Source organism: Danio rerio, chromosome 21, assembly GCF_049306965.1.
Source record: "Danio rerio strain Tuebingen ecotype United States chromosome 21, GRCz12tu, whole genome shotgun sequence".
Lineage (NCBI taxonomy): Eukaryota > Metazoa > Chordata > Actinopteri > Cypriniformes > Danionidae > Danio > Danio rerio.
The window spans coordinates 2,616,142-2,631,298 of record NC_133196.1 but is presented as its reverse complement, the minus strand read 5'-3'; the positions used below and the strand labels follow the sequence as shown (position 1 = coordinate 2,631,298).

Sequence of the window (15,157 nt, the reverse complement as noted above, 5' to 3'; positions counted from 1 at the left end):
TTTCTGAGACCCCCCGATTCAAAGCCTTCAAGTTCAGGGCTTAAACCCAAAAGACGACGATATGATGATCAGTATTTGAGTTTAGGATTTACGTGGACAGGACCAGCTGAGGAACCACGACCTTTATGTGTGGTTTGTCAAGATATTTTGGCTAAAGACAGCATGAGACCCGCTAAACTTCGACTGTTTTGACTGGGATGGACAGTTCTTGGATCTGTTCTATTCATATTGAACCATCATCCTAGTTTTAAAAACGTCATATTAAAATACTTGTTATTACTCTGTAAATAATTGCACTTTCATGCAAATGATGATAAAAGTGAGTTAAGAGTCTGACATCTGTCTGTCTTTATATATACTGTATATATATATATATATATACAGTTGAAGTCAAAATTATTAGCCCTCCTATGAAATTTGTATTCTTTTACAAATATTTCACAAGTGCTGTTGAACAGAGCAAGAAAATTGTTTTCACGGCATTTCCTTTTGTATTTTTCTTCTGGAAAAGGTTTTTTTTCTTTTATTTTGGGTGAAATAATTATTTATATATTTTTTTAAGTAAAAACTGCTAAGGTCAATATTATTAGCCCTCTTAAGTAATTATTTGTTTGATTGGCTCCAGGAAAAAACTACTGTTGTCCAATGACTTGCCTAATTACACTAACTTGCCTAGTTAAGGTAATTAACCTAATTAAGCCTTTAAATTGCACTTAAAGCTTAAAACTGGTGTCTTGAAAAACAAATAGTACGATAATGCATTCTGTCATCATGACAAAGACAAAAGAAATAAGTTTAGATTTGAGAAAAAGAATTGTTGAGGCTCACAAAGAACGAGAAGGATATACATGTTTATCAAAGCGTTTTCAAGTGTCAAGAAGTGCCGTGAGAAATATTATTAAGAAGTTTAATGAGATCCACACTGTGGAGAACATGACTGGCAGAGGTGGAAAGCGAAAGATTTCCAAAACTTTGGAAAGAAAATTAGTAAGAGAGGTTTCTAAAGACCCAAGAACAACTGCCAAGACACTAGTGAATGACTTAGCCAAGTCTGGAATTAATGTCTCAGCAAAGACGGTCACTAGAGCCCTGCACAGGAGTGAACTGAAAGGTTGTCGACCAAGAAAGACTCCTCTTTTAAAAAAGAGACACCTCCAAGCTAGACTGAAGTTTGCCAGGGGCAATCTAGAGAAAAATAATGAATACTGGAAACGTATCCTTTGGTCAGATGAGACAAAACTAGAGCTCTTTGGCCATAGAGATGTTGCCTATGTTTGGAGGAAGAAGGGAGATGCATTTAATCTAAAGAACAGCGTTCCCACAGTGAAACATGGCGGTGGGAGTATAAAGCTATGGGGATGTTTCAGTGCATGTGAAACTGGGAATCTGATCAGGGTTGAAGGAAACATGAAAAAGGAAGACTACCCGAAGATTTTGAAAAATAACCTCAAACAGTCTGCAACAAAACTTGGTTTGGGTCGACGTTTTGTATTCCAGCATGATAATGACCCAAAGCATACCTCACTTCTGGTAAAGAACTACCTTCAACAGAACAAAGTGAAAGTCCTTGACTGGCCTGCACAAAGCCCAGACTTGAATCCAATAGAAAATCTGTGGGGGACACTGAAGTCTAGAGTTCATGCCAGAAGACCAACAAATCTGGAAGAGCTGGAGAGATTTGCTAAGGAAGAATGGGCTAACACTCCTCAGGAGACATGCTTGAAACTTGTTGAGAGCTACAATAAACGACTGATGGCTGTTATCAAGCAAAAGGGTTACACTATTGACTATTAACATCAGAGGGCTAATAATTTTGACCTCCAAGCTTTTTTTATTTTTGATTATAATTGTGTTTCTGTTTGTATTACAAACACTCAAAGCTTCCTGATTAAACTGTTATGTTTAAAAATTATGTGTTGAAAAAATCTTTAATCCATTAAAAAGCACTTGGGAGTTATTTGAAAAATAATGAAATATTTTATAGGGGGCTAATAATTTTGTCTTCAACTGTGTGTATATATATATATATATATATATATATATATATATATATATATATATATATATATATATATGTTTGTGTGTGTGTGTGTGCGCGTGCGCGTGCGTGCGTGTTTGGAAGGAGGGGGGCGCCAATAGATAAGTTGTGTCAAAAGGGAGGCCCACTGTCTTAGACTTTGAAAAACCCTGATATAAAGTATTAAATGCATTTCAGTAGCTCAGTTCTTTCTCCCTCTGTCATTTCATTGTTATTACACAGAACTCATATTCATGTTTTGTTATATCTGCTTCAATTCTATGTTAACAGCCCCTTAAGAAATATTATTTATTATTATTATATTATTTTTGTTTTTATTGTTGTTATTAATATTATCACAGGAAAATTATGACGTGTTCAACAAAAGAACAGGACAAAGACACAGATGATATAGGAATTTAACAAAAGTAGTCTTTAATAGAGAATAAAAATTAAAAGTAATTAAACTTATTTTTCCAATGAGCTATTATACGCCTTACATTTAATAAACAGAAAAAATCTACGTTTTCTTATATGAGCTAGTAAAAGAGCTTGTAACAGGACAAAAAAAATATTAGTGTACAAAGTTTTGTACAATAGGAAATGTTCTGTTTTAATGCCATGAATACAGAGTTTAAAAATGAACCAAAGAACACTTCCATAAACATTGATATGGAGTTCATAGCTCTCTAGTACAATCTTTACTCATTGATCTGAATGGTTTGGCTTGATTTTGTGAAGGAATTCTTGAGTTATATGTCGTCTCATATTCTATTTATATTGCAGGAGTTTGGTACAAACTGTATTATTATTATCATTATTATTATTTTTTTGGATATTTGTTTTTAATTTATCGCACATGATTCTTGTGAGCCCGTCAGCGCCCTCCGCAGGTCAGAAGAGAAACTTTTGTATTGCATTTAGCACAGGTTGAAGATTCTGCCTCATCCCCTGAAGACGTCCAGGGTCTGCTCAGCAGCACACATGAAAATCCGGATCCGCAGGTCATCGCAGCCCCCCCGCCCTCCATTATCCCCAGCCGCGCATCAGGGCAGGACAGCCCAGCTGATAACCCAGAATCCCCTCAGAAGGAGTTTCACTCAGCGGTGCTCAAAGCTCTGGGCTGTGAGACTGAAGCTGCAGGTATCGCCTGCGGAGGACACACTTTTGCTGCTTTTCCTCTGTGTGGTACGGTTCAGTGCGGCTCAACTTTGAGGAATTTTCCACTGGGCTCTGTGTGATTTGTATTACATCACAACACTGGTTGTGTGACATGTCCACTGCATCACCACAATCATTTATTTATTTATTACTTTATATTTACTGCTATAAAAAATATTTATTTACTTTCGTTAAAGAAAAAATGTTGCATCACAGAAACTGACAAAAAACATCTTAGGTTTTGTCTCGTTTCATATTGAAATTGTCTTAAATTGAGAAGATTTTTTCTAGACAAGTAAAAAGTGTCTTGTTTTAAAACAAAAAAAAGAATAGGAAAATACTAATAATATAAAACGGGGTCAGCAAAATTTACCTGAAAACCAGATTACTCTGCTTTTACACTGTTTTTTTTTATTATTTTGCCACATTTTTTTCTAAAAGGAAAAACATTTAGTTTTGACTTTTTAAAAAAAAAAATTAAATGTTTTTTTATTTTAATTTACTTTTAATAATATTTATAATATTTTATATTTTAAAAATTATTTTACGTTTGTTCAGTTTAAATTGTAATTCTTTCGCAACACCTAAATAAAAACTTTAATGTATAATCTTTCTATTGTTAAATGTTAGCTGATCAAACTTTTTTAATGAATATAACGGTTTAATAAAGTTCTGTCTATCTATCGTTCTATCTGTCGTTCTGTCTATCTTTCTATCTGTCTTTTTGTCTGTCTGTCCTTCTATCTGTCTGTCGTTCTGTCTTTTGTTGTTCTATCTGTCTGTCATTCTATCTATCTGTCGTTCTATCTGTCTGTCGTTCTGTCTATCCGTCAGTCTTTTTGTTGTTCTATCTATCTATCTATCTATCTATCTATCTATCTATCTATCTATCTATCTATCTATCTATCTATCTATCTATCTATCTATCTATCTATCTATCTATCTATCTATCTATCTATCTATCTATCTATCTATCTATCTATCTAGTTTTGGTCATATTATGGCATATGGCTCATAATCATTTTATTTAATCCATATTTACAGTATTGACCATAATAATCGTCATTATGATTTTCTCCATTAATCGAGCACTATAATCTGCAATACTACATTTCCCGCTCACCCTGAAGTGATATAAACTTGCGGTGGAAAAATCAAACTTGAGCCAAACAGAGTCGTAAAACAGTGGAAAAGCATCATCTGTGTCCTGTGTGTGACTTTACTGGGCTCTTTCTTTCTTCTGGTGATCCAGCACTTCTCTTTATACCCGTCCCAACCTGCGTTCACCTGTCCCACATTCCCCCTGTACATACAGACTGAAACCTTCGTCCTCTTAATCCCAATCCTGGACTTAATCTCTTCGTCTTCTGGAGACGATCTGGGGATGTTTTGGGGGCTTTTCTTGCACTAATAAAGCTGATTCTGGTGTCTCTAATGGACGTTTCTGAAAATCAACTCAGATTTGACTAAACTCTGGTGTGCAGGTGGTGAAAATCTGCTTTCTCACATCTTCAGCGTTTATTCCCTGTGGTTGTGCTTGTTTTATGAATGTATTGTTGTTGGTAATTCTAATGATTTTTATTTGATATAAAATCTAATTTCGTTTTTTTCAAAGGGCAAACAGTACGATAAAGCCAAGACAAAACATATCTGTAAAACAGAATTAATATCACAGTACTTTTAAAATAGGAATTAATCAAATTCAAGTCAGGCTACTGTCATTTACTGTAATTTTAATGTTTGTTAACAGATTTTAGTTATATTTTTAGATCAGGGGTGCCCAAACTCGGTTCTGAAGGGCCAGTGTACTGCAAAGTTTAGTTCCAATCTCAATCAAACACACCTAGGCTAGCTGATCAAGCTCTTACTGGGCTTTCTAGAAACATTCTTACAAGTGTGTTGAGGCAAAATCTGCAGGACACCGGCCCTCCAGAACTGAGTTTGGACTCCCTTGTTTTAGATGAAATAATTTGAGATATTTTTTCCAGTTAGGTAGTTTGTAAAATATATATTTTAATCTTAATTCTTTCTTGTAATTTTATTTATTTATTTATTTTATTTTTAGGCTCATTTTCAGTGTTTTATGTTAGTTTTGAAAGACTAACTTAAGGATAATTAATATTTAATATGAAACCATAGACTGTAAAAGATATGGAGGGAGTATCCGTGACGTCACTCATAGTTTTCTGAAGAGCACAAATTAAGCTAGATGGGCGTGGCCAACCGTCGCCATTTTGTTTGCATGTCATCGCATTGACTGGGGGTTACCAAAAAAGGTAAAGAGGCGGAGCTTGAGTGGAGCTACTAATGCCTGCTAGCATTTTACTTCGGGAGAAACGCTTAATTCTTCATTACCTGCATCTTGTTAGTGTTCTAAACCACGTGATTGGTTGTACACTATATAAATAAAGTGTTTAGACTTTTAAAAACACTGCTGTAATACATTGAAACATTAAGCATTGTTTTTATGATGGTTTTCTACTGGAGGAAAATTCAATAGCCTTGCATTTACTAACACAGACTATATTTGATGAAATCTAGGCACAACACTGTATGACAATGCTTCAGATGACTGTTCTAGAGCCTACAGCTAATCAATCTGTCAGATTCTGGAGCGCTTTACAGGTCTAAAGAACATTATAAATGATAGATGATCTTAAATAAAACGAATACATTTATAGAGATGGTATATAAGTATACAATTGCACTCACCTGGGAAATGGAGGCCATGTGTATGGTTTGTAAGCGCATTTAAGTGCACACAGCATGCCATATCATCTGATAATTGTAGGAAATAATTCCAAAAGGCAACTGGCTGGAGGGCCGGTGTCCAGGAGAGTTTAGCTCCAACCCTAATCAATCACACCTAATTAAGCTATTCAATCTCTTACTAGATATACCTGAAACCTGGCAGGTGTGTTGAAGGAAGTTGGAGCTAAACTGCAGAAGAGCGGCCCTCCAGGACCGAGTTTGGACACCCCTGGTATAGAGCCAATGTAATGCTACCCCATGAAAAATACTATAGTCATTTATATATTTATCAACATTACATTTATGATATATTTGCATATTTATTTATATTTTCTAGTGACATTTGATTTTACAAATCCAAAAAAGCTGCTTTAACATGGTTGGACAAAATCTCAAAGTTCTCCAGGACGAGTTTAGCAGCTAATCAGCCGGAATGACATGACTGCGACCAGCGAGACCTAGCTGTCACTCAAGTGGACACGCCCTTATTTATACAGACTTAGTATTAATTCGTATAAACGAAACAAATGAGTTGTAAAAAAAAAAATCACCCTCCTCACAGTTGTCTTGAAGGGTAATATTAGCTATATACACCAAAACTATTTTTGTACCAGGCTGTAAACATGTTTTATCAGCTGTTAAATTGGTCAATTTAGCATTGCAGTCAGTGTACATCTCGAGTTTCTGGAGCCAGCCCCCAGTGGCCAGTCGATGAATTGCAATTTTGGTTACTTCTGTATTGGCTTCACGAAGGAGAGCAGAAGGTTGCTGCTTTGTTTTCTTAATTTTTTATTACAAAGACACAGAAAAATAGAAGAATAAAACTAAATGAACATAATAGGATTTTTTAATTTTTCAAATTCAAGTCAGCCAGGTTTATTTAATATACTGTAGTGTTTGTTAATACTATTATTAATGATAATATATTTTTATATTTAATTTTAATTTATTTTGGTGTTTTCTTAGCTCATTTTCAAAGTGTTGGTTTTATTTTATTGAACTTTTAGGATTGTAGTACTCTAACTTAAACATAATTATTATTATTTGCTGTGATAACGTGTTTCCATTTTGTTTTCTCAGTGTGTATCAGTCAGAGTGTAAAGAGTGCATTGGTTTAGCGAGTTTTGAAAGCTGAATTCCTGCAGTGTTGTATGTGTTTGAGAGTGTTAAGTGTGTGGACTGTAAATCTTTTTCCTTTTCTGCAGGTCAACCGCTGGAGGTTGAAGAAGGGAAAGTTCCCAGCAGCACCTGCACTCCGCCCAGCTCACCTGTGCGTGTGGATGAAGGTGTGTGTTTTTCTGCTCTGACTGAGTGTTTCTGAGCATGAGCCGACTCTACAGCACTGCTAATCTCTCTGTCTGTATGCCTGTTCATTGACTGTCTTAGACATTTATTGCTGTCGGTAATAACAGATCAAAGGGGCGTCAGTGATTTTGTTTGTTTACTGTCCACTTTTTCTATGATTATGACTTTTATACAGCTATTTTTAAATTAATTTGAATATATAAAATAATAAAATATTTAAGGATAAATGAAAAAAAAAGTATATATATATATGTGTATATATATATGTATATATATATATATATATATATATATATATATATATATATATATATATATATATATATATATATATATATATATATATATATATATATATATGTATATATATACAACTTGTGAAATCTCTCTTAATTTAATAGTTTTTATTTATATGACATTTTCTTTCATTTTTTTAAGAAATCAAAGTTTTTTTAAAGATAAAAATTTGCATATTTTATATTGGGCACTTTTTAATATTTTAATTTATACTTGCAAGAAATTCAAACCTTTTAAGTAAAAAAAAATCTATAATTTTAATCGGGTATTTTAAAATAGTTTTTATTTCGTTTTAATTATATGCATTTAATAAATTTTGTTTAGATTATCAGAATCTTTTAGAGAAGATGACGTTGCATTTTAGTTTTTGGCTTGTTTAGGTTTCTACTTTTTTATGATTTTTGTTGTGTTCATCTGACCCCATTTGGTCTTTATTACTATGGATTACACCCCTCTTAAAATCACAGATAGATAGTCATCTAAATATTGATGGGTAGATATTTAGATATAATATAGATCTAGATAGACATTATTTGAATAATTGTTTTATACATGCATTAAAATTTAATACTGAAATACATATTTTGTTTTTAGTTGTAAAAAGTATATATATATATATATATATATATATATATATATATATATATATATATATATATATATATATATATATATATATATAGTAAATTAATAACTAATATATATAATATATATTTAGTAATATATTTATACTATATATATATAGTAAATTAATATCTAATATATATAATATTATATTTAGTAATATCTAAATATATTAATTTTTATTCGTTTTTATCCTAACCAACTGTGACAACGATGCGCATTTTAATGTGCAAAGAATAGCTTTTACCGCATTTCATGTGTAGTTATGAAAGTTAAAAGAAAGTAAAGTGCAGTTTAAAGTAAGTAGAGTCCTCTCCGGTGTAATCTGCTCTGGGAAATGTCTCGTAAAGTCTTCAATGTCTTCATTCTCCTTCATGCTCATTTCTATGGGGTCTTCAAGAATGGCTCTGTTTGTGTGTGTGTTTTCTCTTTATGGTTTCTGTCCACTTCTTTTAATTTAACCCGGTGGCTGTGATTGACCTGCATAGACATTCTCTCTCTACTTGTGCTTTTTCTTCTGTGGCCGCGTCACACACTCAGGAGATGGAAATGCTAAAGAGTACCTGTTACCATAGTAAGTACCATAGTGAGTTTCTGACCCGCCACACGGCTTCATCCGCTGATCATCATTATTTTTATCCGTCCTCTGGCGCTGATCTGCAATCAGTGTTGGTGAGGATGATCTGCACCACTCCAGATCACAGAAGCAAGTCATGACTGGAATAATCTGATTTAACTTCAGTTGTTTAATTCCAGTTGATTGGAATCTGTTTGGTTAACTGTGAGGTTATTGTGTTTTGTTTCGTTTTTGTATTTAATTGTAATTTTATTTATATTTTTTTTGTTTATATTTACTCAAATTCAATTATAAGATATATTTTATAAAATTTTATTGCTATTAAATTTATTAATAAGAATTATTTTATAGTTCATATTTATTCAAATTTTATTAAAATATGTAATTTTATAACAATATAATATTGGTTAATTACCTTGTTAAAATGTTGTATTAAAAATGTAATTCTATTCAGTTTATTTTTATTTGATTAAAATTATTATTTTTTGTTTATTTCTTTATATTTATTCAGATTCAATTATAAGATATAATTTTATAACAATATAATGTTATATATAATGCTTTTTATTATAAATAAATTTTATGATTATTACACATTTACATAATTTTTGTTTTTATTAAAATTCTATTAAAATGTCATTTTATAACAATACAATATTGGCAAATTTAATTTGTATTATTTGCATTATTAATTATAAAATTCCAATTTAATGTTTAAAATATTTCTTTATAGTTTATATTTATTACAATTAAATTAATAAAGAATTTAAAAAGTAAAAATAATTTTATTTAAATAATTAAATAAAAAATGTATAATCTTAAAGTATAATTTTTATTGCTATTTATTTTAATGATTAAAATTTAAATTTAAGTTTTTCCTCAACATTTGTCCATTAGGGTTTGACTGGATGTAACTGGATGTAATAAAATTAGCAGGTTTTTTAATGCATTATTATTCCTATAAATCTAATTTAACGACTAATTATAATAAATAAACATATGTAAAATATAAATACATGTATGCACATGTCCACAACTGTACAGATACTTAATCATATTCCTCCCATGATTAATCTATACCTGTTCATATTCACAAGTCCAAATTAGCAGAAACTTTTTGATGTTTTATGAATTCTATAATTATAATTTAATGATTAGAATTTTTCTTTATAGTTATTACTATTAAATTAAAAGATTTGATAAAAAAAGTTATAATGTTAAAGTGTAATTTTTATTGCTATTTATTTCAATGATTAATTTAATCCCCCTCCCCCCCCTTCCCCCGCATAACATATATCCATTAGTATTTGCAGAATTTAAAAATATTTATAATATTAGCAGATTTTGATGCATTATCAATTCTGTAATTTTAATTTAATGTTTAGAATATTTCTTTACAGTTTATATTAATTACAGTTCAATTAAAAAATATAATTTTTAAACCATTATAACATTATACTATTAAAGTTTCATTTTTATTGTAATTAAATGTAATAAATACAATTTAAATAGCAGTTTTTTCCGATAACATTTGTCCATTAGGATTTAGCTGCTTGTAAAGATATTTATAATATTAGCAGATTTTTTTTGATGCATTATTCATTCTATAATTCTGATTTAATAATTAGAATTTTTCTTTATAGTTTATACTTCTTACAATTCAATTAAAATGTCATTTAAACTATATTAAGATAATAGTATTTTATTATAATATGTTATTATAATATTAAAGTATAACTTGATTGCAATTTATTTTTGATTTTTAAAATTTAAATAACATTTTTCCCCCCCATGACATTTATCCATTAGGATTTGATTGGATTTAAAATATTTATAATATTAGCAGATACTTTGATGCATTATTAATTTTACAACAATTTAATTAAAATTTCATTTTGTAAAAAATAATATAATATTAAAGTGTAATTTTAATTGTAACTTAATTTAATGATTACAATTTAAATTGTTAAATTCCCTAATTTGTAAACAATTAATAGACAGGCGTTATAGCCAATCAAAGCTCTACAGTCATATAAGGCATTAGAAGCATTCACAAAATTGTGTTTGTCTCTCTATAAATGTTTAAATATTTATAGAGACACTTTACCTAATAATTATACAATTTACAGTTCAAATGGATGTAAAAGACTTGATTTGTTCATTTAAGAACATTTGAATTTTGCTGAAAGGATCTGGAGTTGAGTGCGATCATTCCAGCAACAAATCTCTCCCTAGAAACCTCTGCTTTTTTCCTCTCTTAACCTCTAATATTAACAAAGCGGGTTCTGTAATGCGCATTTTAATGCAATGCTTCAGGAGATCAGGTAAAGTATGAATATTACGCTTCCGGTATCTCTCCAAATCATATGCAGAATGTTTGTAATATTGATATTTCTCCGTTTATAAATGTGGTTGATTCTCTCTGTAGGTTTCAGACAGTTGTGAGTGTTTCATATAGATGTGTGTGTGTGTGTGTCTTTATTACTGGTGTTTGTCTGAGAGCTGAAATCTCTCTGTGAATATGAATATGTCTGATTTCTGATTGTATTTCTGATTGAAGAGCTCAGCTGATGCGGTTTTGCTGCTTGTGTGCATGATCTGGAGACGCTGATGTGGATTATTTTCTGAGAGGGTTAGAGATGAACAAAGTGTAGGAGTCCCAAGATATGCTTGTTATTGAATTTGGAGATTAAATCTAATTTTAATAGTTTGCATGTAGGGATGTTAATGTTTAACAAATAATCGGTGCTAATTTGTTTGATTTAATTGCAAATTTAAATAATGAAGTATTGGATTCAATTGTATATTTTGTTTAATGCAAATTTCACATCACATGTCACAGGAGTTGCAGTGTGATGTGGCTGTGTATCAGCACTGGTGGGAGGTGTGCGTTGGCTTGAGGCTGCAGACAGAGTGCTTCAGTGTCCCACCAGTGACATTATAGTCATACCGCACTGCTACTCGTGTGATATTGTGTTTATACAACTGTTCAACGGCATAATCATGTATATAAAAAAGAAAATCAAACACGAGTCATAAAATTTTTTTGTATGAGGTACTACTTTCTTCCTCCATTCACATCTGTAGCTGACTTTAGAACTGCAGAAACTGCTGCTTATTCACTCATTCACTTTAGAGCTAGTGTTTGAATGATTCTCTAGCATAATGTCTAAAGTGATGACAAAACAGCTGATTTAGCTCACATTTTAAGATTTTAAAGCTGAACAGCATGAAATGGCATCAGTCTACAGGGATTTCTCAGTGTTTCTCTGCTGCAGTCAGTAGATCACTAACTATCCATGAAAAAGCCAAAGCAAACACTAGCAGATTACTGTGGTATAAATACAGCACTACAGCATACACAAGAGAGAGAGATCGACTTATTGTCACTTACCTGTTCAATTATGATTTGTTCAGCTGTAATGAATTTTGAAAATCTGCCGTTTTTCTCCTCTAAGAGCTTATTATGTGGTCTCTGTTGCCATCCTGTGGTGCAACCGTCAATGTTAAATGATAAATATTTAAAATAAACACTATCCTTGTAAATAAAATGCATATTTGCAATCGAAACAACTACATTCTCCATTTTTGCCTAAAAAACCTCGTAAGGACATTATGTTGTTCAACAGCTGCAATGTTTGTCAAACTGTATGGGGGGGGGGCAGATTAATAAATAACCCTTATTACTTATTACAGAGGCTGTAAGAGTGCTGTTATTGCAGAAAATCACACAGCTATCAGCCAGAGAGAGAGTGTGTGTGTGTGTGTGTGTGTGTGTGTGTGTGTGTGTGTGTGTGTAATTCTACAATATTAATTCTTTATATTATATAATAAGCAATAATTTGCTGCAGTTTTATTTATTAAATTAAATTATGAATGATAATATAATATAAAAATATATATATTTAATTAAAACTGCATAAAGAGAGGAAAACTGCATATCTTGTATATATAATATATGTAAACTTTTGCAGCCAGAAAGTAATATTAATATACAAATATCTCTTTTAAAAATGCACACATAATTTTCTTTAGATTTTACTGTATTGTATAACTATAATTCAGACCCTTTGGTTGGTATTACAATTTTGTCGAATCTAAAAATAAATAATATTTTAAAAATGTATTAATTGAAAGACAGTTAACAATAAAATTGATGAATTAATTATTAAACTCATAAAACTCAAATAATAATTTACATGAATTTAAAGCATTCATGGTTATAATTCTTACATTAACATCCCTGGCAATGCAAATCTTTCCTTAGTTTACAAAATTGGTTGTTATTTAGGTAATTGCATTGAAATCCAAGTGTTGTAGTGGTTTAAGATTTAAAGTTAATGATTATCCTCAGTATCCGGATGTCTGATTTATATTGCAGGGATTCAAGCTGGAGTTGTTTCTGCTTTAAAGGCTGACCTATTGGGCGCTGAATTTTCCCATCATACCGTCTTCTTTAATGTGCAAACTCAATTGCTTTTTCCTCAATTACTTCCGAATGACAAAAAAACAACAATTTGTAATTAATTGAAAGACAATTAACAATGAAATTGCTCAATTAATTATTAAAATCATAGTCAACTTCATGCAAATTGTTGTGCACTGTTGTTTTTGAGAGTTGTGGATTTTAAAGCATGAATGATTATAATTGCCTACATTCAGCAAATTCAAATTACAATGCCAATTTTCCCTTAATTCACTCCAAAATTGGTTGTTTTTTAGGTAGTTGCATTGAAATCCAAGTGTTTAGCGGTTTAATAATTAAAGCTAATGATCAGCGTCTGTATCAGGATGTCAGTCTGATTTATATTGCAGGGAATCAAGCGTTTGCTGGAGTTTTTTTCTGCTTTTAAAGCTGTTGAGCGCTGAATTCTCCCACCATACCTTCGTCTTTAATGTGCAAACTCATTTGTTTTCCTCATTCCCATCCACAGAAGTGAAGCAGGAGCAGACATTTAAAGAAGAAAGCGACGCCGCTACTTTAAGACAGACCCTCCCCGACCTGACCTCCGACGAAGCCTCTGAAGCCACTGCCCTCCCCTCAGAAGACCCCGCCCCTGGACAGACAGACTCCACCCCTCAGCCTGAAGGGGAGGAGCCTGTCGCTGGGGATGATGCAGCCGGCAGCGACGAATCGCCCAACAAATCCCCGTCAAAGAAGAAGAAGAAGTTTCGCACGCCGTCATTCCTGAAGAAAAACAAGAAGAAATCGGAGACGCAGTGAGGCAAAACCAGGCAATACCTTTCATTTTAAGCCCATCTGTTTTTGTACTGTTCACATTTAGCGTGTGGATCTTTTTATTAAAGGTTTTTATTGATTTAACAGTTGTTCATTAATGCTGAGGCGTTCATCTGCTTTATACACACAAGAAAATCTCAATCTGAATATTAATAACCACTAATGATGTATTGGGAATGTCATTGAAGAGTTGTTAAATTAACAGCTTTGCTCTGCTGCATGCTTCTGATTTTTAGGATCAAATGTGCCGTCAGATTTACAATAAAATAGGAGGCTATAAACAGCTTAAAATAACACAAATATGATGATCTGGAGTGAAACGCCTGATGTAATCTTGAGGAAAGCGTGTAAAAATATGCTTGCGGTAATGTTCTGATTGACTCGCGTTTATTTTTGGATGGAAAATTCAGATTTTTTGAAAATAAACGTCGAGGAATTTCATGCTTTTGTCACATTTCAGTCAAAAATCAAACGTTTTTTTGTTTTCCTAAAAAATATTATGACTTTTATTGTGTCACTTCCATAACAAACATGCATGATCTTTAATGCTAAATTATTATTTTTTTAATTGAGCAATGTTCACGATCTTTAAAGTAAAAAAAAAAAAAAATATATATATATATATATATATATATATATATATATATATATATATATAATTTTTTTTTTTTTTTTGTGGATCTGTATTATTAGAATCAAAAGTATCTCCCCCCCACCAAAAACAGTTAACACTGATAACATTAAGATCACACAGTTACAATTGTTTTTGGGTGTAAAATGAATGCTAAATGATTAGTTTTGTTGAAATTAATCAAAATCAAAGGTTGCTTTTCTTCCATTAAATAAGTTTTTTTTATTAATATTTTATTGTGAAGCTTGCACAACAAATGTTCACAATCTTTAATGTAAAATATTTTTTAAAAATGTTTTCAATTTTTTTTCCAAAAATAGTAAACACCCTGATAACATTCAAATTGGTACATACATATAAATATCTAGAGAGAGAGAGAGATAAGAATTGCGTTTCTTCATAACATAAGTCCAGAGCTTTATTATTTATCCAGCGTTGTTGTAAGACTCATATTAAATATCAACCATCTTTCATACGAAAACCACTTATTTGACAGTAATTTAGTATCAAATCGAGAATAATAAAGGCTCAAAATGTGTGTATTGCTATGGAAAA

At 31.4% G+C, this 15,157-nt stretch overlaps 1 protein-coding gene across 25 annotated transcripts in view; it reads left to right on the top strand.

Annotated features, from left to right (window-relative positions):
* add1 (adducin 1 (alpha)) overlaps nt 1–14,581 on the top strand; it is a 78,444-nt gene extending 63,863 nt beyond the window's left edge. For 6 of the 25 annotated variants that reach the window (XM_073934678.1, XM_073934676.1, XM_073934677.1 and 3 more), the window contains 4 exons: nt 2,942–3,160; nt 7,135–7,215; nt 8,696–8,729; nt 13,667–14,055. In XM_073934678.1, the coding sequence (XP_073790779.1) occupies nt 2,942–3,160; nt 7,135–7,215; nt 8,696–8,729; nt 13,667 (335 nt within the window). In that variant the 3' untranslated portion in view covers nt 13,668–14,055. 25 annotated transcript variants of the gene reach the window in all.
* Nucleotides 14,582–15,157: the final 576 nt, after the last annotated feature.